This window comes from Cryptomeria japonica, chromosome 10, assembly GCF_030272615.1.
Source record: "Cryptomeria japonica chromosome 10, Sugi_1.0, whole genome shotgun sequence".
Lineage (NCBI taxonomy): Eukaryota > Viridiplantae > Streptophyta > Pinopsida > Cupressales > Cupressaceae > Cryptomeria > Cryptomeria japonica.
The window spans coordinates 301,287,044-301,314,750 of record NC_081414.1 but is presented as its reverse complement, the minus strand read 5'-3'; the positions used below and the strand labels follow the sequence as shown (position 1 = coordinate 301,314,750).

The 27,707-nt window shown below is 33.9% G+C and overlaps 3 protein-coding genes and 1 pseudogene across 3 annotated transcripts; all 4 read left to right on the top strand.

Moving 5' to 3' along the window:
- Positions 1-1,525: 1,525 nt before the first annotated feature.
- On the top strand, positions 1,526-3,006 carry LOC131858938 (UDP-glycosyltransferase 83A1-like). Its single transcript, XM_059212431.1, has 3 exons — positions 1,526-2,009; positions 2,110-2,607; positions 2,762-3,006. Exons 1-3 carry the CDS (start codon positions 1,526-1,528, stop codon positions 3,004-3,006), a joined length of 1,227 nt encoding a protein of 408 aa, XP_059068414.1.
- Positions 3,007-6,774: 3,768 nt separating this feature from the next.
- Positions 6,775-15,630, top strand: LOC131048214 (UDP-glycosyltransferase 85A2-like). Its single transcript, XM_059212430.1, has 6 exons — positions 6,775-7,258; positions 7,359-7,858; positions 7,956-8,128; positions 14,122-14,480; positions 14,580-14,801; positions 14,898-15,630. The coding sequence occupies exons 1-6, from the start codon at positions 6,775-6,777 to the stop codon at positions 15,491-15,493; spliced, it is 2,334 nt and encodes a 777-aa protein (XP_059068413.1). The 3' UTR covers positions 15,494-15,630.
- Positions 15,631-18,541: 2,911 nt separating this feature from the next.
- LOC131048227 (UDP-glycosyltransferase 83A1) lies at positions 18,542-20,193 on the top strand. The gene is made up of 2 exons (XM_057982118.2): positions 18,542-19,108; positions 19,209-20,193. The coding sequence occupies exons 1-2, from the start codon at positions 18,622-18,624 to the stop codon at positions 20,120-20,122; spliced, it is 1,401 nt and encodes a 466-aa protein (XP_057838101.2). The 5' UTR covers positions 18,542-18,621; the 3' UTR covers positions 20,123-20,193.
- A 4,206-nt stretch (positions 20,194-24,399) lies between these two features.
- LOC131859670 (UDP-glycosyltransferase 83A1-like) lies at positions 24,400-27,269 on the top strand (annotated as a pseudogene).
- Positions 27,270-27,707: the final 438 nt, after the last annotated feature.

Below are 27,707 nucleotides of genomic sequence, written 5' to 3'. Positions count from 1 at the left end.
TTCATGATGCGCGACTATTATTTTTTGATAAAATGCTTGAAGAAAATGTGTGAGTAGAAGCATAGGGAAAGTTTGCAAGGCATTTGAGCAAAGGGGATATAATGAAACTATATTTATTTTTGATCTTGGAACATTTGATGTTTCAGTGTTCAAGGTTGGAGATGATGTGTTCAAGGCTTCTTCTCTAGATGGAGGAGTTTATTTTGTACCTTCTGAAAGAAGTGTTTCTGGTTGTGGTTTGATGGGCGAGTTTGTGTCTAAGAAATTAGTAAGAGAAGACGTTTTTGACTTTGATTTGATTTGGAGAAGATTAATCTAGATTGTTCTCAAACAAAGTTTGGTGAAGCTAAAATCTTGCTTGCTGGTTGTATTAGGAGTTTAGAAATGGAAGCAGGGATGTCACACTGCATGGTTGTACCGATTGGCCTTCACAAGGGAGATTGTTGGGAATGTGAAGCCCAATGGTCACATGACCATTCACATTTTCCCAACTCTTGGTCTCATAGCCGAGTGTGATAGTATAAACAGTTGTGTGCAGTCCATGTATGATGTAGATTGGATAACAATTAATAAAGAGTTTTTCCTTGCTTGAGAGTGGACATAAGTTTTATGGTGAAACACTATAAATTTGTGTCTCGTGTTTTTTGTTGTATTATTTTCTTTCTTTGTTTTGTGTTTATTATATGTTCTCTCTCTGCTTGTTTTAATTTAACACTCCTTCGATTTAAAATTTGAAACTGGAGAGTACAAGCAACACATTTGAAACTTGCTCCAACTGTATATTTAATATCAATTTTCAAAATTTAATAATCATGAATTATATTTCCTTTGTTCCTATATTCTTTAGTACTACCTAATCATCTCAGAGACAAGGTGGATTGTAATTTATTGATTGTAAGAATTCTGTATTTGGTAAAGATGACAAATATTGTTCATTTTCATGACGGAATAAATATATGCTTACCATAAATGGTTGGAGAGCATTCATAAACTCTAATGTTGGGATTATATGTTCTAATTATAAAATATAAACAATTTATCGTTACTCGCCTATGATTTAATACAATAAAGAATACAGAATCTAGGAAAGATCATCAAATTCAATCGATGACAAAATCCAATTATTTTTTAATAATGCCGGCCTACAGATATACCTGCTCCATCTCATGTTTCAATAAAATTCTTTTCCTTTTAACATTAATGCCAACTCAATTTACAGTATTATACTCCAATTACAACAATAATATTTTTTTAGCAGACTTATTATAAGTTTTGACATATATTGTATACATAACGTTAAACAAAAAAATCAGTGAAGTCCATTCGAACACTGTAGGTATTTAATATGCTGGTAAGGTAAAAGCGGAATGTTCGATATATGCAACAGCTATATGATATCGAGTAAGAGACAAAAGTTTTCAGGCGTGGGTACCTTCTCAAAATGATGTTTCATCCATTATATTTTGGCTAAGAAGATTATTACATCTTTGCTGTTCTGGAGAGGGGTGTAGAGCTCAGCTCAGCCATGGTTCCTCACGCTCTTCTCGTTGCTTTTCCTTTACAGGGTCACATTAATCCCATGATGCAGCTCGCCTGGAAGCTCGTCTCTCATGGATTCCTTGTCACTTTCCTCAACTCTGACAGCAATCATAACCGCATACTCAAAGCCAACACTCCAAATTCTTTGCATGATAACATCCGAATGATATCCGTTCCCTTTGAATTCCCTATTATGGATACTCTGGAAGGCATTGCAAATGGCATGGAGGCGTTGGGAAAGGACATGGGGCCTTCTGTAATTGATAGAGTAGTTCGGGAAATAAATGCCAGAAATGAAGAAAACAAGCTCACCTGTATAATTGCAGACGCCTGGATGTGCTTTGGCTTACAGTCGGTGGCTACGCTCCATAAAATTCCCCTCGCCGCTTTCCACACTGCTCTCGCTTCATTTTTCGCCATCTACTACTTTAGTCCCAGTCTGGTCTCGCTTGGCATCCTTGCTTCGGATGGTAACATATAATAATACACTTTCAATCTATTTTAGTTTCTATTTCATGATGTAAATGACAAATTAAAACTTTTTTCATCTTTGTGGGTTTTGTGTTGAAGGAACTCCAAAGAAAGATAAAACAGTAAAATTTCATTCCTCCATGTCGGCGCTGCATTCGGGAGATCTTCCGTGGTTGTGGGCAGGCGAATACATGTTTAGAAAAGGGATTCGTATGGCAGAGGAAGTCAAACACATCAAATGGGTCCTCTTCAATTCATTCTTAGAGATCGAAGTTCCATTAGTCGAAACGTTGTCCAAAGAAGTGGGAGTGTATCCAATAGGTCCTCTAATTCCTCCCAAGTTTCTCCATAGCAGGACAAGCACGAAGGTCCTCCCAAGCTTCTGGAAAAATGACACAGAATGTTTACAGTGGTTAGATAAACACTGTGCCCACTCTGTGATATACATATCTTTTGGAAGTATTACAGTTCTGAGTGAAAAGCAAGTGGAAGAGCTTGCTATGGGAATGGACGCAAGCCGGAGACCATTTCTGTGGGTTTTGCGCCCCGATCTGATGAAAGGAAGCGAAGCTATTTTACCTGCAGATTTCTTGGAGCGTGAGAGATAGGGGTTGCATAGTTTCGTGGGCCCCACAGTTAGAGGTGTTATCTCATCCTTCCATAGCCTGTTTTGTGACTCACTGTGGATGGAACTCTGTGCAGGAAAGCATCACCATTGGCGTGCCCATGCTTTGTTGGCCTTATTTTGCAGACCAGTTTCTTAACCGCACGTATGTTATTGATGTGTGGAAATTGGGTTTACCATTAAATGCGAATAGCGAAGGAATTATAGAGAAGGGAGAGTTTGTAAAAGGCTTAGAGATTTTGCTGGAATCGGAACAAGGCCTTGAAATAAGAGAGGAAGCTAGAAAATTGAAGATAATTGCTAGGGATTCAGTCAAGGACAGGGGCTCCTCATGGAATAATTTTAATCTATTTGTCACCACCATGAAGTGACAACCGAATGAATGACTTGCTTTTTGGAGCCATTGTTTTGTTTCAGGTCTTTCATTATCGTGCAGAGAGGGACCCTGTTTTGTTTCATTTTGTCTCGTGTCCTACTTCCACATAATAGGTTATGTTATCCATGTTGTTCCAAAAACGCTCTTTCTTGTTCAGCAACCTGTTGTAAAATCTAAACAATGTTGTGTTAAAGTCTATTTTATTAGAAATAGAACTTCACCATGTTTTCATTTTGCTAAACTCTTCAGGTAGATAGTGCAGGGTGTATTAATTAATAATACAATTGTGTTTTAATATTGTTGTTGGATTGACTATTGTATATAGATATAGATGGTATAAAATAAAATGTTTTTATTTTATAAATAATATAATTCAATGATAAGGCATGGTGAAACTTTAAATTTCAATTTTATTCAGTAATTCGATTTTCAATTTATTTAATATCAGTAATAAATTAAATGTTAAAACTTTAATGTTGAAAGCATAATCTTATAAGTTGTAGCAATATTAGATTCATCAAATTATAATGCAATAAATCATTCATATGTTGTAAAATAAAAAAAATATAGTAATTAGATTTAAAAGTGATGCAAATGACTCTTTAAACTCAGGAGCTGACTGCCAGCACACATTTAGTTTTTTTGATTATGTTTAGTAGTAGATTTTAGTGAGTTAGACTGTTAGGTACCACGACAACATGGATTCTAAAAATAGAGAGTTAGAGTCTAATGAGGAGTAATTGTCTTTGAGAGAAATGGAAGGATATATTAGGTTGCAGATTTGTAACTTGAGGGAAGGAGGAAGATAGGAGAATTGGGCTTTTGAGTGATGAAAATATTTTCTCGGTTAATGGAAATATATCTTGTGTATTCTCTTTGCTATTTTCTAAGTGCTCTTATTTGTACTCAATTAACCCTTGTTAATAACATTATCTATCTATTTCCTTCTATAGTTGTTTTTTGTGAGTAATAATAAAGAATCTTGAATGTTTCTCAATTTTTTGTCTTTGTGTATTGTAAAAGTCAGATTTAGAAGTTTGTGCTGAGCTAGGTGTTTGTATTAGTTTGATATCAGAGCAAATTTATCTTGAGCATGTGAGGCATTGTTATATATAGCAGTTCTTTTCTCTATGTTTCTCCATTTCTTGTGAAGCCATCCCTTTATTTTTTATACATAGAATGCAAAATTTATGAAAATGATGAAAGATTGGTTCTGAAAGAGGAATGTTAGCATCTTTGTTCAGTCCATGGAGGAGGATATATATGGGTTTTGGCCTTGGGTAGCAACTCATTATGTAATCTTTGTCATTGGTTTAAGCTTTATATTTCAAGTTTATCTATAGAGGTTGTTGTTCTCAATAGTCTCCATTACTTGAAATTTAAGGTCTTGAATATCTCTGGTGACATAAGAACCCATAAAGTTGTATAGAGTTAAAGGAGTTTGAGTATAGCCAAATGGATGGGGAAGGAGAAAAAATAAATAGAGTAGAACCTTGAAAAATGTAATTAGCCTATGGAGTAAGGGAAAAATGACTATTTACATATTTAGACGAGGCCCCTAAGTGTCAAAGTTTTTGTCACAATTTAGAAGACATCGCATGTCAAGAGAAACCATAAAATCAATGTTTAAGAAGAACAAGGGAGATGCAAATTTTATGAGAAATGTTTATCACCTATCTAAATGAATAATGTAGTGTTGTGATGAACTGCCTTATGGTAGAAGTGAGAGTTGATATGAAGCAAGGTGTATCTATATACTTGAACTTTGGTTGTAAATTCAAATATTGAATGGTATCATGAAGTGGAAGAGATGATTAAGTTGGTTGTAAAGTCAAATATGTAATGGTATCATGACAAGTTCCAAGCTTCCAATCCTAAGCAATTCAAATATTTCTCAAAACTCCTCAAACTTTTCAATCCACCTATCCTAAAATCTCCACATTCTATAAAATCTCAAAAGTAGTCCATAGAAATGCAACAATCCTTATCCATGCAATCTATTAACCCAGTCCTCATATTGTTCTCAAAATTAATAACATAATCCTCACATTATTTTTGGACTTATCCTTCCCACATCAATAACATTATCATTATTATCAATTAATCAATTTTTTATCATCTTGACTAGGGGAAAGATGATGCTTGTCTTTGCATTGTAGTGCATGCTTGGTTACCTGATATTTTGTATTTTTATTTATTTTCATTTATCGTGGTCCGTACAATATACCATCACAACAACAACATGGTCTTCCATGTCCCAAATGACCTTTCCTTTTTATTGTCCATGCATTAGCTACATATCATCTTGGTTTGATATACATTGCTATATAAAATGAAGGCTGTTCTCCTCAAATCATCACAACTAATCACCATATTATATTTATTGCATCTATCTCTTAGTTTTAATTTTCTTCCATCATTTTTGAAATTTCATTTGACATATTTTTCACATCTCTTATTTCAAGAAATCACTCATATAATTTTTGAATGGATAAGATCTCGAGGAGGCATCAATCATTCCACAAACTAAATTGTCATTTTTTTTCCTACTCAAGTGAGGCATATCATTGCTTTGTACATCACTTCTATGTTTTACTTCTTAATTACTTTTATTTTCTTTAAAATAGTGTCACTTCAAATATCATCTTAATGAAGGGCAAAATGCAACATACACTAAAAGAATTCTCCTTATTATTGTATTGTTTATTTATTAATTATAATCATATCATTAATTAAGTATTATCATTAATGATCTATTATTATTAATAATCCACTATTATTAATTTTCTATTATCAGTAATTATCTATTAAAATTAATCATTTAATTAAATTATAGTTTGTTATTTAAGTAAAATGAGTTAATTATCTATTTACACAAACTAAACTTGATCCATAATTATCCTTTCATATCTTCTCCATTAGTTAATTCATTCTTTAAGTTAGCAACTTTTTCATTCAAATTATTTCACAAGCATTTGAAATAGAACTTCATATTTAATGTTTTGAATTCTATGCGTATGAATTCAAACTATTGATAATATTTAATTGCATTTTAGAATAATTAAGGTTAATTTTTTTAAAAAAACATAAGAGATGTAATTGTGTGTACAATCTCATAAAAAACATAATCACATGTTATTAGAAATTAGACTAGACATATTTTGAACAAAGAAACTAAACATGACAAAATATTAGATTAAAGAACGAATTAATAAATACAACATAATAATCATATCTTAGAATTATTAAGATTGGTAATTTATAATTTAAAAACATACGAAATGTGACTTGTGACTTGTGCAATCCTATTAAAAACATAATCAAATGCTATTAAAAATCAGACTAAACATATTTTGAAGAAAAAATATAGACACCACAAAATATTAAATTAATCTTGAGTTAAGAAATATATTTAAATAATTAAAAAATATTAAAATTATATATTAAAGTATCTAACTCATATTTTATATATATATATATATATATATATTCAATCATTTTGATTGCCATGTCTATACATAGGAAACGTTTTATCGTAAAGATAAAACTTGATCGGCATAATGCAATAATCACTATGCATGCTACGAGACAGTCGAAAGGCTAGATGCGAAAAGTCGCTAAACGATATGGTCTAAGAGACAAAAGTTATCAGGCGAGGATCTCTTCGCAAAACGATGTTTTACCTATTATATTTTGGCTTCTTTGCTAACAAGAATATTACATCTGTGTTTCTCTCGAGTCAGGTGTACAACTAAGCTCAGCAATGGTTCCTCACGCGCTTCTCATTCCTTTTCCTGCACAGGGTCACATTAATCCTATGATGCAACTTGCCTGGAAGCTCGTCTCCCATGGATTCCTCCTCACTTTCCTCAACTCTGACAGTAATCATAACAGCATACTCAAAGCCAACGCTCCAAATTCTTTACATGATAACATCCGAATGATATCCGTTCCCTTTGAATTCCCAGTTATGGATACTCTGGAAGGCGTTGGAAATGGCATGGACGCAGTGGAAAAGTGCATGGGGCCTTCTGTTATTGATAGAGTAATTCAGGAAATAAATGCCAGGGAAGAAGAAAACAAGCTCACCTGTATAATTGCAGACGCCTGGATGTCCTTTGGTTTACACCCGCTAGCCACGATTCACAAAGTTCCCCTCGCCGTTTTCCACACTACTCCCATTTCAATCTTCGCCATTCACTACTTCATTACCAATATGGTCTCACTTGGTGTCGTTTCTTCCGATGGTAAAATATAATCATCCACTTTCAATTGATTTTAGTTTTTCTTTTATGATTCAAACAACATTTGAATAGCTTTTCCATCCTTGTGGATTTTGTTGTGAAGGAATTCCAAAGCAAGATCAGAAAACAAAATATCTTCCCTCCATGCCGCCGCTGCGTTCTGGAGATCTTCCGTGGTTGTGGGGAGGCGAATACTTTTTTCGGAAAGGTACTCGCATGGCACAAGAAATCAAGCACATTAAATGGATCCTCTTCAATTCTTTCTTAGAGATCGAAGCTCCAGTAGTCGAAACGTTGTCCAAAGAAGTGGGCGTGTATCCAATAGGCCCTCTAATTCCTCTTGATTTTCTCCATAGTACGGCGAGCACGAAGGTCCTGCCAAGCTTACGGAAACATGAGACTGAATGCTTACAATGGCTAGATAAACAGTGTACCCACTCTGTGATCTACATATCCTTTGGAAGTACTGGAATTATGAGTGAAAAGCAAGTGGAAGAGCTTGTGCTGGGATTGGAGGCCACAGAGAGACCATTTCTGTGGGTTGTGCGCTCCGATTTGATGAAAGGAAGCGAAGCTGTTTTACCTGCTGGTTTCTTGGAGCGAGTGAGAGATAGAGGTTGCATAGTTTCCTGGGCGCCACAGTTTATCTCATCCTTCCTTAGCCTGTTTTGTGAGTCACTGTGGGTGGAACTCTGTGCAGGAAAGCATCACCATGGGCGTGCCTATGCTTTGTTGGCCTTATTTTGCAGACCAGTTTATTAACCGAACGTATGTTGTGGATGTGTGGAAGTTGGGTTTGCCGTTGGATGCGAATAGCCAAGGAATTCTAGAGAAGGAAGAATTTTTGAAAGGTGTAGAGATTTTATTGGAATCGTAACAAGGCCTTGAGATTAGAGAGGAAGCGAGAAAATTGAAAGGAATTTTGTGACTGCCATGAAGAGACAACCAAATGAATGACTTGCTTTCTGGAGCGATTGCTTTGTTTTACTTAGCTCGTTTATCCTGCAGAAAGGAATGCTTTTATCCTGAGCAGGACTTCTCGTCTCCAACTTCAACATAGGTTATGTCGAACCAAAAAAATGTTGTGTTAAAAATGGACTTTAATTAGTAAGTATGCTTTCATTTTGCTAACTCTTCATGAAGGATGTTAACGCCGTGCAATTTCATCATAGTTGATGTTGTTACTGTATCAATTAATGATCTCGATATGTTTTGGGTATCATTGCTGAATTGAGTTTTTTATATAGAATGTTAGAGAGTATAATTTTATTTTTTTTTAATAATATAATGTTGGATTCATTAATATTATTTTATTAATTTTTTTAAAGGTTGGATATTATTGATTTCTTTGTTGTTAGGGAATGTATTGTAATCATTGTTTGTTATTGAATAGTATATTGGGAGTTCTTTCGAGCCTAGCTTTACTTCAAAAACTTTTCTTGAGGTGTGTGCGACTGTGTTTGTCGGTGTGTGGGTCAAGAGGTGAGGATTCTTTCTCTTGTGCCAACTTCTATTCTATCTCTGTTATTATTCCCCTTCTAAATTGTTTTTATGATTAATTAAAGCCGGATAGGTTCAAACCTATCTCACTATAATCCTACTAAATTTTTGTGAGTGTGTGTGTGTGTGTGTGTGCATGTTTTTTTTTTTGGGGGGGGGGAGGGGTTGGGGGGAAGACAAGTGAGAATTTTTCTTGTGTCAACTTTTGTTCTCTCTCTGTCATTATTCCTTTTCTAAAGTGTTGTTTATATGCTATAATCATATTCAATTTTTTGTAAATAAATTTCTATAAAATTCTCCTTCTAGAGTTAATATGGAATAGTTACATGTTTTTTTTTTTACATGTTTTATTATTATGTTTAGTGTTATATAGAAATAATAATGACTTTTTTGAGATATTTTCTCTTAAAAGAAAACAAAGAAACGAGTTTTTGGGACATTTTCTCTTAAAAGAAAACATATAAATTTTGGTGCCTTTTGTTTAGGCCCTTATATTATTGATGGTCAATGTAGATAAAGTCCTTTCTATTTCTAAGTATTGGATGAAAATTTCATGAAACTGCCCATTCAATGACAATACTTAAAGGATTTTCTTTCTTGGTGTAATATGATCTTAAAGTGTGTACTACTCTTGTCCCTTTATGTTCTTCTATTTAATAATGATTATTTTATGATTATTATGAAGTGTTTTGTTTCCTTCAAATCTTATTTTGACTTTATGTTGTGTGGTCTTACTCCTATTCCATGTTTATTTGTTTTGTTGTATCCTTGATTTATAAATCAAAATATATAATTTGACTTATTAATCTTCCCATATGAGTTATGCACCTCTAACTAAAACCAATATTTTTAATTAAGAAATAAGGCCAATATTTTTGTGAAGTAAAGGGGGGAAGGACCCCAACCCATACAATTCAACACTTAAAAAACCATTCAACCAAAAAATAGGCTTGGAGAGAAAGCCCCATAATAAAAGAGTTTTAACCAAATAACCATGAGAATATATAAACATACCAGTCTAAAGAGCAAGAGCCACAACCAAAATAAAGCAGCAGAGGATCTAGAACTAAGAACAACTAAAGAAAATATAGGAGCACTAAACAAAATAGCCCCAACCATCTAAAATATCTTTACATCCTTCTCCTAAAAGAGAAAGTTGCAGTTATTTTGTGCCTTTGACCTTCCAACATCATTTAAGCCTATCATTTCTTTCTCTTCTAAATTCTCTTAGAAATAGTCACAACTTGCATAACACAATTTTGCATAAGGAATTGACATATCTTTATTAAGTCTTGTATATTGCCCTCTAGCTTCCATATCTAGTTCCTATTTATTTCACACCCCAGACAATTCTGAGGTGTCTCCAAGTTCTCAACTCTCACACTAAGGTCTTCCATCTCCTTAGTGATCCTTTGCCAAACATGTTGCTCCTTAGGTTCTCCTTCAACATCTAGGGCCTCATCTTCAACGTAATCCTTAATGTTGTTCAGTCCTTGATCATTATGAGCATTAGATGAGCTTGAGGAAGTAATTGAGAGGGACATTTGTGGTATAAATGAAGTTTATTAAGGTTGCATAGAAGGAGTTAAAAGGGTGTAAAACCATGGTAAAGGTTGCTAGCTACTACAATTGTGCTCGATGTTGGAATGTAGAATCTAGTATGTTGGGCATCTAAATTGTTTAGATTGAGGGAAATGCACTTAACATGTGTAATGCCAAACCCATGCCTCTCCATATGAGATATTGTGCTATTTAAGATGAATATTAAATCCACACATGGAGAGGAAAATTTGAAGGTTTCACATTGGGGTAGCATTTTGGGTCCATAATATTAGAGCACAGTCCCAAACATGTAAGACGAGTTTGAAGATTGTAAATGTTTGGCAATACTTATTGAATGAAGTAGAAGAAAAAGTGTGATGATAAAAGCATATAAAAGGAAACACTTTGCCAAAATAGTGCTAGTAATAGAAGAAACATTCTAGTTGTTGGAGGTCATTTTATAGGTTTTGATTGTTGTTCCAAATAATAGCTACTTAAGTCATTTTATAATTTGATTAAACATGAATTCTAGAGGACTTTTATAAGGGAATGTTAAAGAATCTATTAAAATTAGAGGTGAATTGGAAGGTTCAAATTTAATCCAATTTAATTTCCTAGCATTCCATGATCCATTCCTCAATCTCAGATGGTGAAAAAGGAGTGTAGAGGTATTGTTTAATCATATAATTTATAAATTTATTCTCCAAATTTTTAGAGAAATTATTGGGAGTAAAAATATTGTTATTCATGGAAAAGATGGTTTGTAATAATTGCTTTTTGTGTTAATTGGGTTTTGAAAGAGTGTAGTATTTCCTTTAATGCTACGTTTGAAGGGGAAGAATTTATAGAGATTTCAATGGAAGGTCATTTGAATTTGATACCTACTCTTTTCTTTTAATTATGAGTACACATATCAAATGTTCTTTGTATTCTTGGAGCCATTTATGTTTTGAAGATTCACATCCTTGTGCTATTGAGGAGCCAAATAAGACATTAAATGAATAGAGTGTAACTAGATATGATTGGAGGTTGGAGAAAATGGAGGCACGTGACGTTTTATCATCCCAAGATAGCTTCTCACTTGAGGGTGATTCATGCACAAGAAACACATTATTTTCTCATTTGTGTCCCTAAACAAAAGAGGGGGCTTGACAATATTTTTGTCCCTTGAAAGAACAAGGTGGTTTAGGCTTTTCTTGTGGGTTCACTTGGTGTATTCATGTTTGGTTGGTGTTTTGTACATCAAAGGAGAGAGTGTTTTGACAACACTAGAGGAGAGATTTGATGCACTCAAAGGAGATGTAGGTTCTTGGAGGAGAGTTGTTATCTCATGTGCAACACTAGAGCAGGCATTAGACAAACTTGGAGAAGATGTGCAATTTCTGGGGAAAGGTGTCTCATTGTGTAAGGAAGTTGGTCACTTAATCCTCTCTCGTCTTGTGTAGATGGTTGTAGGTTATACATTCAGGAGATGCATTGATGAGGTCAGTTTGATGTTTCCTAGGTGAGTGAGGAGGATTGGTGAAGGTGCTTCATCAAAGTCTCTATAAGGGTCGCTATGATCAACCCATGCAATGTCGCATCCTTTATTTGGATTAATATAATAAGTGGGGGAATGTCGGAGAATGTTACATTATTCTTGGTTTGATTAAAATTAATATAATTGGGTTAGTTAGTTTTTTGGAAGTTATTCCCATAGGTAGTTTTCATAGGAACAAATAAGGCTATAGAAAGCCATGACAATGTAACAAATTATTATCTAAAAACAATTGGTACATTGTTTCTATGTTTTATAATTTTTGTAATAATGGCTTTTATCAAATTTCTCTACCATTTTTAACAATATCTCCTTAATTTATCTTCTCTATATATAATATAGGGTATACATTATTCCATATTAGTATGTTTTAAATATACTAAAGAAATTAAGGCAATCTTTAAAAAGTTTGAATTATTCAATTATTATTAAATCTATGTATTATTTTATAATTGACCCAGTAATTATCTGATCATTATACATTCTATGTATTATTTGATGATTCACTTAGCATCCTTTATTGAGTTCAAGTTATTCTCTACTAAAAGACCTTTATAATAATGTTTAGTGAAATGTTTAATAATAAAATCAATATATTCTAGGTATGTGAGTCAACTAAAGTTGACTAAGATTGAAATTAAAAATGATTTGTATAAAAATTAAAATATATAAATACACTTTTAATTTCAATTGATGTGATGCTGTGATAGAATACTCATATCTAAGATCTAAAATTACATTCTAGATTAGAGAGAAGATATAAATTATAGCTAAATTATGTGTTTAGGATACATTGTATCAACAATTTTATTAATAGATACAACCATATACATATTTGTTCATGATTTTAATATAAGAATAATAACTAATTTCAAGCACTTACAAATCTTATTTGTATAATGATATATAAAGAAAGAAAAAAAGGCATGACACTAAGGAGCATCATTGGGCTTTCTATATAAGGATTGTTTTTTAAGACTTCCTTCAATATTAGTTAAGTCTAAGTTAATAATGACAATGGAATTGATGTGATGTGATAATGTATGTTGTTGAGCTAGCTATTGAACTTTATTAAAGCTTGATGCAAATTGATGAGGGATTGTGTTAGATAAGTTATTTAGTGTTATTTTGATGATTAATGTCAATTGTTGATTGTTGATAGATGATTATTATTGATTGCTAATGTTAATTATAAATCACAATTGATGACTAATTCATGCAAAAAGATGAATGTGTTTTTTGCCCTTTTGATGTTTTGTTATTCCATTATGTGATGATGCACAAGTGTCTTAGGATGACATCTTTATACACATCTCTCTCTCTCTGTATATATATATATATATATATATATATATATATATATATATATATATATATATATATATATATATATATATATATATATCAAAATTTTGATACCCATGTTGATAGATAATAAACATATCTAAAAATAGTTAGCCTTGATTATTTGAAATTTAGAAACATAAAAGATGTGATTATGTCTACAATCATAAGTTAATAAAAATTAGATTAAATATATTTTAAATAAAAGAAACAAAATATTCAATTGAATCTCAAATCAATAGATGTATCAAAATAACTAGAATAAATTAAATAATTAAACATAAAACTATATACATTTATCTGTGATATTATATTAGTATAAAATTCTCAAATCTTTCTGTCTTTTGCATTCAAATATTCCGATTGCCATATCTATAGAAACTTGGAAAACACGTCGAATTTATTGTGCAACATTAAAGATTGGCTAGGCTATGCCCTTTAACAGTACATAGAGGCAAAGTTTAAGAAAACTAATATATAGCTGAACTCGGTGGGGCCGCTGCAGCTGGTTATCACAATGTTCAAACGTTATTGCAGAGAGTGTTTTATGGCGGATGTGATCATGCGTAACGCAATATTCACTATGTCTTTAAGGAAGAGTCGAAAAACTAGACTAGTGCGATCGAACTATACGATATAAACTAAGAGGCAAAAGTTTTCAGGCATGGGTCCTCCTCAAAAATGATGTTTCATCCACTATATTTTTTATAATGAAGATTTTCTATCATTCACAAAGTTATTTTACTTAACCATTATATTTTGGCTTGTTTGCTGAGAAGAATAATAGATCTGTGTCGCTCTAGAGAGGGCTACAGAGCTAAGCTATGGCTCCCCACGCTCTTCTCATTCCTCTTCCTGCACAGGGTTACGTTAACCCCATGATGCAGCTCGCCTGGAAGCTCGTCTCTCATGGATTCTTCGTCACTTTCCTCAACTCCGACAGCAATCATAACCGCATACTCACTCCAAATTCCTTCTTTGATAACATCCGAATGATATCCGTTCCCGTTGAAATCCCGCCTATTGATACTCTGAAAGGCATTAATGAAAATGGAATTGAGGCGTTGGCAAAGGACATGGGGCCTTCTGTAATTGATAGAGTCATTAAGGAAATAAACACCAGGGAAGAAGAAAACAAGGTCACCTGTATAATTGCAGACGTCTGGATGTGCTTTGGCTTGCAACCAGTAGCCACGCTCCATAAACTTCCCCTCGCCGCTTTTCACACTTCTCCTGTTTCACTCTTCGCCATGCGCTACTTTAGTGCCCATCTGGTCTCGCTTGGCATCCTTCATTCTAATGGTAACATATAATCATACTCTTCCAATCGATTTTAGTTATAATTCGATGATGCAAATGACATTTCAAAACATCTTTCATCTTTGTGGGTTTTATGTGAAGGAATTGCAAAGGAAGATAAAAAAATGAAATATCTTCCCTGCATGCCGGCGCTGCATTCTGGAGATCTTCCGTGGTTGTGGGCAGGCGAATACATGTTTCGGAAAGGGATTCGCATGGGAGAAGAAATCAAGGCCATCAAATGGGTCCTCTTCAATTCTTTCTTAGAGATTGAAGCTCCAGTAGTGGAAACGTTGTCGAAAGAAGTGGGCGTTTATCCAATAGGTCCTCTAATTCCTCCTGAGTTTCTCCATAGCAGGACAAGCACGAATGTCCTTCCAAGCTTCTGGAAGAATGACACAGATTGCTTACAGTGATTAGATAAACAGTGTGCACACTCTGTGATTTACATATCTTTTGGAAGTTTGGCAGGTCTGAGCGAAAAGCAATTGGAAGAGCTTGCTCTGGGAGTGGAGGCCACACGGAGACCATTTTTGTGGGTTGTGCGCTCCGATCTAATGAAAGGAAGCAAAGCTATTTTACCTGCTGGTTTCTTGGAGCGCGTGAGAGATAGAGGTTGCTTAGTTTCGTGGGTGCCACAGTTAGAGGTGTTATCTCATCCTTCCATAGCCTGTTTTGTGACTCACTGTGGATGGAACTCTGTACAGGAAAGCATCACCATGGGCGTGCCCATGCTTTGTTGGCCTCATTTTTCAGACCAATTTCTTAACCGCACGTATGTTGTGGACGTGTGGAAATTGGGTCTATCATTCAATGCGAATAGCCAAGGAATTATAGAGCAGGGGAAATTTGTGAAAAGTGTGGAGATTTTGCTGGAATCGGAACAAGGCCTGGAGATCAGAGAGGAAGCGAAAAAATTGAAGATAATTGCTAGGGATGCAGTCAAGGACGGGGGCTCCTCATCGAATAACTTTAATCTATTTGTCACTGCCATGAAGCGACAACCGAATGAATGACTTGCTTTGTTTCATTTCTTTCGTTATCCTGCAGAAAGGGATCTGTTTTGTTTCATTGCGTCTTGTGTCCTACTTTCCACATAGGTTATGTCATCCATGCTGTTACAAAATGTTCTTTCTTGTTCAGCAACCTGTTGTAAAATCAAAACAATGTTGTGTTAAACGGTATTTTGCTAAAAATAGACCTTGACCATGGTTTCATTTTGCTAAACTCTTCATGTAGATAGTGAAGGGTGTATTAATTACTAATATAAATGTATAAAATAAAAATATAAAATATTAATTACTCTTCATGTATATAATATTAATTACTCTTCATTTTGTATAGGTCTATTAATATATAAAATAAAATTATAATTCAATGATAAGATATGGAGAAATTTTAATTTTTTGTTTTATTTGGTAATTAGATTTTTTTATTTTTATAATTAAAACTAATAAATTAAATTTTAAGATTTTAATGTTGAAAGCATCATCCTACAAGATGTAGTAATATTAGGTTCATCAAATTAAAATGTAATAAATCATTCATATATTATAGAATAAAAAATATAGTAATTATGAACACACATATATCAAATGTTGTTTGTATTCTTGGAGTCATTTATGTTTTTGAAGATTCACATGTTTGTTTTATTTTAGAGTCAAATAAGATATCAAATGAATAAAGAATAACAAGATATCATTGGAGGTTGGCGAAAATAAAGGAAGGAGATTTATTATCATGTCGAGCTTACTTCTCACTCAGTGGTGATCCATGCATGAGAAGCACATCCTTTTCTCATTTGTGCCCGTAAAGAAAATTGGGGATTGCATTATTTTTATCCTTTCAAGGACCAAGGGGGTTAGATTTTCTTGTGGGTTCACTTGGCATATTCACATTTGGTTGGTGTTTTGTACATTGGAGAAGGTATTGTTTCCACAACATTGGAGGAGGGATTCGACATAATTGAAGGAGATGTAGACTCTTAAAGGAGAGTTGTTTTATCATTGGTTGCACTAGAGGAGACATTAGACACACTTGGAAGAGATTTGAACTTTTGGAGGAAAGGTGACTCATTGTGCAAGAAGGTTGGAAACACTTAATATTCTCTCATGTTGTGCAAATGGTTGCAAGTTCTACAATAAAAAAGATTTCAATCAATGAGATTAGTTTGGTATTTTTTGGGTGAGCAAGGAGGATAGGTTAAGGTGCTTGGTCAAAGTCTCCAGAAGGGTTGTTGTGATCAACCCATTGAATGTTTTATCCTTTGTTGAGATTAATGTGAGGGGGAGGCGGGGGGGGGGGGGGGGGGGAGATGCAGGAGAATATTACATATTCTTGGTTGGCTTAAATAATTAATAAAATTAGGTTGGTTAGTTTTTGAGAATTTATTCCTATAGGTAGTTTTTATAGGAAAAACCAAGGCTTTAAAAAGCCGTTACAATGTAACAAATTATTATCTAAAAAAAATTGATGCATTATTTCTATGTTTTACAATTTTGTTAATAATTTCTCGATTTGATTATCAAGTTGTGCTCTACCATCTTTTAAAAATATCTCTTCAATTTATCTATGGTTCTAAATTATACTCAATTTATCTTCTCTAGACTATTATACAATTTATGTATCACTATCATTTTATGATTGATACAATATATTTAATTGAATTAAAGTTATTCTCTACCAAAAGATCTACATAATAAATTTTAGTTAGTGTTTAGTGAAATGTTTTTTAAAAAAGTCAATATATTCAAGGTATATAAGTCAACTAAAGTGGACTAAGATTGAAATTAAAAAAAATTTGAAATTGAATTGAAATATATCAATATAATTTAAAATTTAATTGATGTAATGCTATGATAGAATGCTCATATTTAAGATCTAAAATTAGATTCTAGATTAGAGAGAAGAAATAAATTAAATCATAGCTAAATTATGTGTTTGGGATACATTGTGTAACAATTCTTATTTACAGGTACAACCTGTCCATTTTTAATTTTATTTATTTTTAACACATAATCATTATTTTCAAGCATTCACAACTTCTATTTATGCAACAATATATAAAGAAAGAAAGAAAAAAGTGGCAATAAGGAACAACATTGGGATTTCTATATAAGGTTTGTTTAAGACTTACTTGCACATTGGTTGAGTCTTGAAACTAAGTTAACAATGATAAAAAGTTATAGAGTGGCAGTGAAATTGATATGATGTGATAATGTATGTTGTTGAGCTAGCCATTGAATCTATATTAATGCTTGATGCAAATTGATGAAAGATTGTGTTAGAAATATTATTTAGTTTTATCTTTGATGATTGTTGATGGATGATTATTATTGATCACTAATGTTAATTATAAATCAAAAGTGATGGCTAATCCATGCAAAAAAGAGAAGTGTTCTTTGTCCTTTTGATGTTTTGTTATTCTCTTATGTGATGATGCACAAGTGTCTTAGGATGACATCTTTACTTACACAACTCTATATGTATAAATTCAAAATTTCGATACCTACATTGATAAATAATGATCATATCTAAAAATTGTTAACCTTGATTATTTAAAATTTAGAAACTTAAAAGATGTGATTATGCCTACAATCCTAAAAAAAATAATCACAATTTATTAAAAATTAGACTAAACATATTTTAAATAAAAAATGACAAAATATTAAAATAAATCTCGAATCAATAGATATATCAAAATAACTAAAATAAATTAAATAAACATAAAACTATATATATCCACTTTTCTACTCTGGTATTTTATCACAACTATCATTCTAAGGTGAACCATAAAATTATTTCTTATTTATCTGTCTTTTTTCATTCAAATATTCCGATTGCCATATCTATACATAGCAAAGGATATAGTAACTTGGAAAGCACCTCGAATTTATTCTATTGCAACATCAAATAGTGGGTTTGGCTATTCCCTTTAACAATACCAAGAGGCAAAGTTTTAAAAAACAAGTTTTCAGGCACATGGGTCCCTTCTCAAAATGATGTTTAATCCATTATATTTTTTATAATGAAGATTTTCTGTCATCCACAAAAAAAACTTCTAAGTTATCCATTCTATTTTGGCTTCTTTGCTGAGAAGAATAATAGATTTGTGTCGGTCTGGAGAGGGATACAGAACTAAGCTATGGCTCCCCACGCTCTTCTCATTCCTCTTCCTGCACAGGGTCACGTTAATCCCATGATGCAGCTCGCCTGGAAGCTCGTCTCCCATGGATTCCTCCTCACTTTCCTCAACTCCGACACCAATCATAACCGCATACTCACAGCCAACACTCCAAATTCCTTCATTCATGATAACATCCAAATGATATCCGTTCCCGTTGAAATCCCCCTAATGGATACTCCGGAAGGAATTGAAAATGGAATTGAGGCGTTGGCAAACGACATGGGGCCTTCTGTAATTGATAGAGTCATTCAGGAAATAAACGCCAGGGAAGAAGAAAACAAGGTCACCTGTATAATTGCAGACGTCTGGATGTGCTTTGGCTTACAGGCGGTAGCCACGCTCCATGAACTTCCCCTCGCCGCTTTTCACACAGCTCTTGTTTCACTCTTCGCCATTCGCTACTTTAGTGCCCATCTGCTCTCGCTTGGCATCCTTCATTCTGATGGTAACATACAATAATACTCTTTCAATCGATTTTAGCATTTATTTTTATGATGGAAACGACATTTAAAAACCTCTTTCATCTTTGTGGGTTTTATGTGAAGGAATTCCAAAGGAAGATAAAAAAACCAAATATCTCCCCTCCATGCCGGCGCTGCATTCTGGAGATCTTCCGTGGTTGTGGGCAGGCGAATACATGTTCCGGAAAGGGATTCGCATGGGAGAAGAAATCAAGCCCATCAAATGGGTCCTCTTCAATTCTTTCTTAGAGATTGAAGCTCCAGTTGTCGAAACGTTGTCTAAAGAAGTGGGCGTTTATCCAATAGGCCCTCTAATTCCTCCCGAGTTTCTCCATAGCAGGACGACCACGAAGGTTCTTCCAAGCTTCTGGAAAAATGATAAAGGATGCTTACAGTGGTTAGATAAACAGTGTGCACACTCTGTGATCTACATATCTTTTGGAAGTTTGGCAGTTCTGAGTGAAAAACAATTGGAAGAGCTCGCTCTGGGAGTAGAGGCCACACGGAGACCATTTCTGTGGGTTGTGCGCTCCGATCTAATGAAAGGAAGCCAAGCTGTTTTACCTGCTGGTTTCTTGGATCCAGTGAGAGATAGAGGTTGCATAGTTTCGTGGGCGCCACAGTTAGAGGTGTTATCTCATCCTTCCATAGCCTGTTTTGTGACTCACTGTGGATGGAACTCTGTGCAGGAAAGCATCACCATGGGCGTGCCCATGCTTTGTTGGCCTTATTTTGCAGACCAGTTTCTTAACCGCACGTATGTTGTGGATGTGTGGAAATTGGGTCTGCCATTGAATGCGAATAGCCAAGGAATGATAGAGCAGGAAGAGTTTGTAAAAGGCGTAGAGATTTTGCTGGAATCGGAACAAGGCCTTGAAATAAGAGAGGGAGCTAGAAAATTGAAGATAATTGCTAGGGATGCAGTCAAGGACGGGGGATCCTCATCGAATAATTTTAATCTATTTGTTACCGCCATGAAGCGACAACTGAATGAATGATTTTCTTTTTGGAGCCATTATTTAGTTTCACTTCTTTTGTTATCCCGGAGAAAGGGATATGTTTTGTTTCATTTTGTCTCGTGTCCAACTTCCACATAAGGTAGGTCATCCATGCTGTCACAAAACGTTCTTTCTCGTTTGGCAACTTGTGGTAAAATCAAAACAATGTTGTGTTAACAACTATTTTGCTAAAAATAGACCTTAACCATGTTTTAATTTTGCTAAACTCTTCATGTAGATAGTGAAGGGTGTATTAATTGATAATACAAATGTGTTTTTGGTTTTATTGGATTGAGTTTTGTATATGGACATTGATGATATAAACTAAAATGTTAATTCAATGATAAACTATTCATATATTAAATTCATAAAATTATAATGTAATAAACTATTCATATATTGTAAAATAAAAAAATATAGTAACTGGATTTAAAAGTGATGTAAATGGACTCCTAAAACTCAGGAGCTGATCAGCAACTAAATTTTTAGGAGGAGATTCTTTTAATTGTTTTTACTATGTTCAGTAGAAGATTTTAGTGGGTTAGACTATTAGAAATTGTGGCAACATTGATTCTATAATTAGAGAGTTAGAGCTTGATTAAGAGTAAGTGTCTTTGAGAGTAATGAGAGGAGATATTTAGGCTAGAGATTTGTAACGTGGGGGAAGGATGATGATAGAAGAATTGAGCTTTGAGGTATGAAAAATATTTTCTTGGTTAATAGAAATATTTCTCTTGTATTTTTCTTGCTATTTTCTAAGTTCTCTTATTCATAGTTAATTAACCCTTTTGGATAACATTATCTATTTGTTTCCTTTTGTAGTTGTTTGTTGTGATTAATAAAGAATCTTTAATGCTTCTTAAATTTATGTTTGTGTGTATTGGAAAAGTCATATTTGGAGGTTTGTGCTAAGGTGGGTGTTTGGATCAGTTTGGTATTAGGGCAATTTGCACAGTTTATGAAAATGATGAAAGATTGGTTGTGAAAGAGGAATGTTAGTAGATTTGTGCATTCCATTAAGGAGGACATAATACATAGGTTTTGGCATTAGGTAGTAGCTCATTGTGTCATCTTTGACATTGGTTTGAGATTTACATTTCAAGTTCATCTACAAAGATTTCTATTCTCAACATGCTCTATGGCATGAAATTTAAGGTCTTCAATGTTTCTTGTGATGTGAGAATGCATAAGGTTGTTAAGAGCTAGAGGAGTTCGAGGAAAACCACATAGTTGGGGAAGGAGAAAAAACATAACAAAGTAGAACACTGCAAAATGCAACTAGCCTATGTAGTAATGAAGAAATTACTAATTATAAATTTAGAGGAGGCCCATGAGTGTCGAAGTTGCTGCTACAACTTAGAAGACATCCCATGTCGAGAGAAACCATAAATTTAATGTTTAAGAAGAACAAGGGAGATGTAATTTTTGTGAGAAATATGTATCATTGATCTAAATGAATTATGTTGTGTTGTGATGAACCACTTTGTTCTAAAAGTGAGAGTTTAGAAGAAGCAAGGAGGAAGTGTAGCCGTGTGCTTGAACTTTGGCTGTAAAGTCAAATATGGAATGATATCATGATGTGAAAAAGAAGATAACCAAATTGGAAGGAAGAGTAAGACAAAGGAAGAGAAAGAAGCTAACAAAGGAACAATAAAAAAGGAGTTACAAAAGTTAGAGATTGAGTTGAAAGAGTTATGGTGTCTAGTGGAGGAATGTGATTTATGGAACCATGAGCAAGAAAAGAAGGATAAATCTATAGCAAAGGTGTTGAAGAGTTATAAGAAGGTGAAAAAGAATGGTGAGAACAATTATTCACCTTGTGGGCAAGAGCCATTATTAGACAGGAAATTCATTGAGTCAAGGATTAAATAATGAGTGGAACCGTTAGAGTAGGAAAGATTAAATCCCTTGAATAGTTTGAAAAAATAGTAATGGATAAAAAATATTTGAATGAGATCTTCCAAGAGCATAAATAAATGAATGGGATAAAGCCAATTTTGATGGAGGTGTTGATTTGTGTTACCTAGAAGAAGAGGAATAAATTGAAGATTATAATGTAGAAAGAAAAGAGTTGAAAGATGGCTATGAGAAGGAATGCATCCTATACAAGAGGATTGAATTGTCGTAGAAATGAAAGCAATCCACATTGGAGAGGAAGCTGCAATAGAGATAGTAGATCATAAGTGATGAATAATTCACACAATTTAAAGGAAAAAGCTCTTCATTCTTTTAATGTTTTGTTATTTTATTATAAGATGATGCACAAAGTGTGTCAAGATGACATCTTTATATACACAACTCTACACATAAAAATTCAAATTTTGATACGTATATTGATAAATAATGATTATATTTCAAATTTGCTAACCCTCGATTTTAAAATTCAGAAACACAAAGAATGTGATTATACCTACAATCCTATTGAAAAAAATAATCACAAACTAATAAAAATTAGATTAAACATATTTTAAACCAAAAAGTAATAAAATATTAAATTAAATCCTAAATCTATATATAAAAACTTTTCCTAGTGTGATACACAACCATCATTCTACGTTGAACTATAAAATTCTCCCTTATTAGCCGATAGGCTTGTTATGTTGGGAACTTACATCGGAATCTCCTCACATCTTATGCCTGACGTTTCCCTCCGTTGTCATAAAAAAGGTGGGTGCTCTACAGCTAGGTTAGTTTTGAAATCAAATGAATTATTGGTATTAGCAAGAATCTGCACACTTGTCACTTGTCTTGTTTGTGGTCATTTCATAATCATCTATTGAGGGAAATGAACCCAATGGTGAAAATGATGCTCCTGATAATTCATTTTCATTTGGGTTGAGAGACTACTTTGCAGATACATAAACCTGATATTTGAGGATAGAATTGCCAATCATGTCTAGACTATTTTATGTTTTATTTCTTGAGCCATTGATTTCCCCACCCTAATGGGCGGCTTAGATCGAGTATCCACACAAGGCATTGGGTATACACATACATGTGGCACAATTAGTAGAATTAGGGTTATTCTAGGAGTGTCAGTAATGGTAATTGTTCCAACTAACTAAGTTATGTCATTAACAATAATATGGGTAATAGTTACAATTATAATTAGTAATGTAATAGATAGTGATATTATTGTGATTTTTAAAAACATTAATGTTACTTCGCAATATCATGATTGGAATGAACATTGATGTTATTGTTATAAAACACAAATGATATTAATAATTTTATGATTAAAATAAATAATATTATCATGTTATGGCATATAATAATAATATTGCAATGTTACAAGAGTTGGTGAATGTAAATATCAGACTCAAGGTAATAACATTAGTACTATCAATGACCTCTAACATGGATGTCATTATCAAATAATATATTTGGAATCTAAATATAATGTTAATGCTACTAAATTAATTTTAAAATTATTGTGGTCATAATGATTAGATCAAATGACACTATTAATGTCACAAAAAGAGCTTTAATATGGTTATTGTATTAAGGTTGATGAATAATAATACTAATATTCAATCATGAATATTAACTACATAGTTAGATCAAGCAACAATATCAATGTTAATACTATTAGTGTTCTCTTGAGAGTGGTAGTAATATGTTAATGATTTTATGGTTGAAACAAGTAGAATGTATATGGTGCTATGAGAAGCATAATGTTAATATATAAGTGACTCATTACTATTATGTTAGTAGAATTATGGCCACCTTAAAAAAAAGAAAAAGATATCAGTTCATTGAATTTACAATCTAAATTGGAATTGATTGATGTCAAATACATATTACAAGATTTTGAGGGAATGAAGAATTAGATATCTTAAAGTTTGCAAATTGAGTTTAAAGGATTTGTAATTTTGTCTAATAACATATGCAAATGGTATTTTTTTGACTAGTTACACCTCTAATAATATTGTGACAACCACCTCTTCATCTCAAATAATTAGTCTATATCTTACTATCAGCATAACCCTTACAATTCTTTTTGATGTAATGAATCTTTGGATTGCCATATCTATCCATAGCACCATCTTACAAGTAATCCATCTCTTCTAGAGGAGAAGTGTTGTTATGAAGGGGCATTGAATGAGCTCACATGCCTTGACTTTGCTTCCACTTTTCACCTGCAAAACAGACCACGTGCCTTGACTGTACTGCCACGTTTTGCATGAATTATAGAGCAGCACTCGCGTGCCCCGCCCATACCTTCACTTTTTTTCATGCAAATGGCTATAGAGTCTACACGCCCTATTTGTGCTGGGCTAATGCGAAGATAGGATGAGTTACACAGCAAAAGAAATCAGTCAATATATATAGTAACAGTTCCAGATCATAGCAGGTAATACTTTTTGATCTGATCTCATACTGTATTTGGCTGCCTTCATTTGGTATGAACATCAGATTGCTGTTAACTGCCAAATTTGTAAACATCAAATTGTTGACGCATCAAAGCAAAGCAAAGACTCAAACAAATTTGATGATGATTGATGCTGAAAGAAGATGCTTTTAATTGGTTAAATTAATTGTTTAACTGCAGAATTAACTCTTCTAATATGTTTGCAAATGGTCCCAGCATTTCTAGGATTTCATTTGAGGCTACAAACAGTCCATATCTCTCATCTTATATTCTAATTTCTAATTGTTCCAATGAAAGTTTTTCTCTGATTTGTGTGTTCAATCTTCTAATGAATCCCTACAAATTGTAACTTGCATAGAATTCCATTGATGAGAACAGAAAATGGGCTTATCATCATTACCATCTTTTGATTCGTAAGATAGATTTATACTGATTGTATGACTTTGAATTACAGCCAGCACAAAGAGCAAATTTCAGCTCTATTACATTTTGGTGCTTGATCTGAATCAACTCAGAGCAACTGTTGACGAGTTATATTCTCCAAAGAGTTATATTCTGAAATTGTATGTCTATTTTTTGGATTTGTATTCCTGAAAGAAGATGATTGTTTTAGTTATTTCAGGTGAATTTGTTGGATTTTTTGTTTATAAATTCCTTCCACGGAACTTAGCAAAACCTATCGGACAACCGTTGCACCCAAAAACGCTTAGTTAAACATTATTGAGCACAGTGTTTTATGGTGGATGTGGCCATGACTAACGCAGAGTCAGAAAGCTAGATAAGTACAATCGCTATATGATATCGACTAAGAGACAAAAGTTTTCAGGCATGGGTCCCTTCTCAAAATGATGCTTCATCCATTATATTTTTTATAATGAAGATCTTTTATCATCCACAAGAAAAACTCGTTAGTTATCCATTCTACTTTGTCTTCTTTGCTGAGAAGAATAATAGATCTGTGTCGCTCTGGAGAAGGCTACAGAGCTAAGCTATGGCTCCCCACGCTCTTCTCATTCCTCTTCCTGCACAGGGTCACATTAATCCCATGATGCAGCTCGCCTGGAAGCTCGTCTCCCATGGATTCCTCGTCACTTTCCTCAACTCTGACAGCACTCATAACCGCATACTCAAAGCCAACACTCTAAATTCCTTCTTTGATAACATCCGAATGATATCTGTTCCCTTCGAATTCCCGCCATTGGATAGTCTGGAAGGCATTGAAAATAGAATCGAGTCGTTAATAAAGGGCATGGGGCCTTCAGTAATTGATAAAGTGATTCAGGAAATAAACGCCAGGGAAGAAGAAAACAAGGTCACCTGTATAATTGCAGACGTCTGGATGTGCTTTGGCTTACAGGCGGTAGCCACGCTCCATGAACTTCCCCTCGCCGCTTTTCACACTGCTCTTGTTTTACTCTTCGCCATTCGCTACTTTAGTGCCCATCTGGTCTCGCTTGGCATCCTTCATTCTGATGGTAACATATAATCATACTCTTCCAATCGATTTTACCTTTTATTTCATGATGCAAACGATATTTAAAATCCTCTTTCATCTTTGTGGGTTTTATGTGAAGGAATTCCAAAAGAAGATAAAAAAACAAAATATCTTCCCTGCATGCCGGCGCTCCATTCTGGAGATCTTCCGTGGTTGTGGGCAGGCGAATACATGTTCCGGAAAGGGATTCGCATGGGAGAAGAAATCAAGGACATCAAATGGGTCCTCTTCAATTCTTTCATAGAGATTGAAGCTCCAGTAGTCGAAACGTTGTCCAAAGAAGTGGGCGTTTATCCAATAGGTCCTCTAATTCCTCCTGAGTTTCTGATCGATAGCAGGACAAGCACGAAGGTTCTTCCAAGTTTCAGAAAGACTGACACAGATTGCTTACAATGGCTAGATAAACAGTTGCCCACTCTGTGATCTACATATCCTTTGGAAGTACTGGAATTCTAAGTGAAAAGCAAGTGGAAGAGCTTGCTCTGGGATTGGAGGCCACCCAGAGACCATTTCTGTGGGTTGTGCGCTCCGATCTGATGAAAGGAAGCGAAGCTAATTTACCTGTTGGTTTCTTGGAGCAAGTGAGAGATAGAGGTTGCATAGTTTCGTGGGCGCCACAGTTAGAGGTGTTATCTCATCCTTCCATAGCCTGTTTTGTAACTCACTGTGGATGGAACTCTGTGCAGGAAAGCATCACCATGGGCGTGCCCATGCTTTGTTGGCCTTACTTTGCAGACCAATTTCTTAACCGCGCGTATGTTGTAGATGTGTGGAAATTGGGTCTGCCATTAAATGCGAATAGCCAAGGAATTATAAAGCAGGGGGAAATTGTGAAAGGTGTGGAGATTTTGCAGGAATCGGAACAAGGCCTGGAGATCAGAGAGGAAGCGAAAAAATTGAAGATAATTGCTAGGGATGCAGTCAAGGACGGGGGCTCCTCATGGAATAACTTTAATCTATTTGTCACAGCTATGAAGCGACAGCCAAATGAATGACTTGCTTTCTGGAGCGATTGTTTTGTTTCACTTGGCTCCTTATCCTGCAAAAAGCTATTCTTTTATCTTGATAAAGTCGTCCCTTGTGTCGTACTTCCACATAGGTTATGTCAACCATGTTGTTAGAAGACATTCTTACTAGTTCAGCAGTCTCCTATAAAATAAAAAAAAGTGATGTGTTAAAGCTATTTTGTTAAAAACGGACCTAGAAAAGAATCTCCTATAAAATAAAAAAAAGTGATGTGTTAAAGCTATTTTGTTAAAAACGGACCTAGAAAGTGAAGGGTGTAAATGCTATCTACTTTGATCATAATTCATGTTGTTATTGTATCAATTAGTAATACAATATTGTTGTTGTTTGGTGGAGTGTGGATACTTCAATTTTTTGAAGTTTTTATTTTTTTAATTTTATTCAATAATTGGATTTTAAAGTTTTTTCGATTGATATAATTAAATAAGATTTTAAGATTTTAATGATCTTTTATCTTGATAAAGTTGTCCCTTGTGTCGTACTTCCACATAGGTTATGTCAACCATGTTGTTACAAGACATTCTTACTAGTTCAACAATCTCGTATAAAATAAAAAAAAGTGATGTGTTAAAGCTATTTTGTTAAAAACAGACCTAGAAAGTGAAGGGTGTAAATGCTATCTACTTTGATCATAATTCACGTTGTTATTGTATCAATTAGTAATACAATATTGTTGTTGTTTGGTGGAGTGT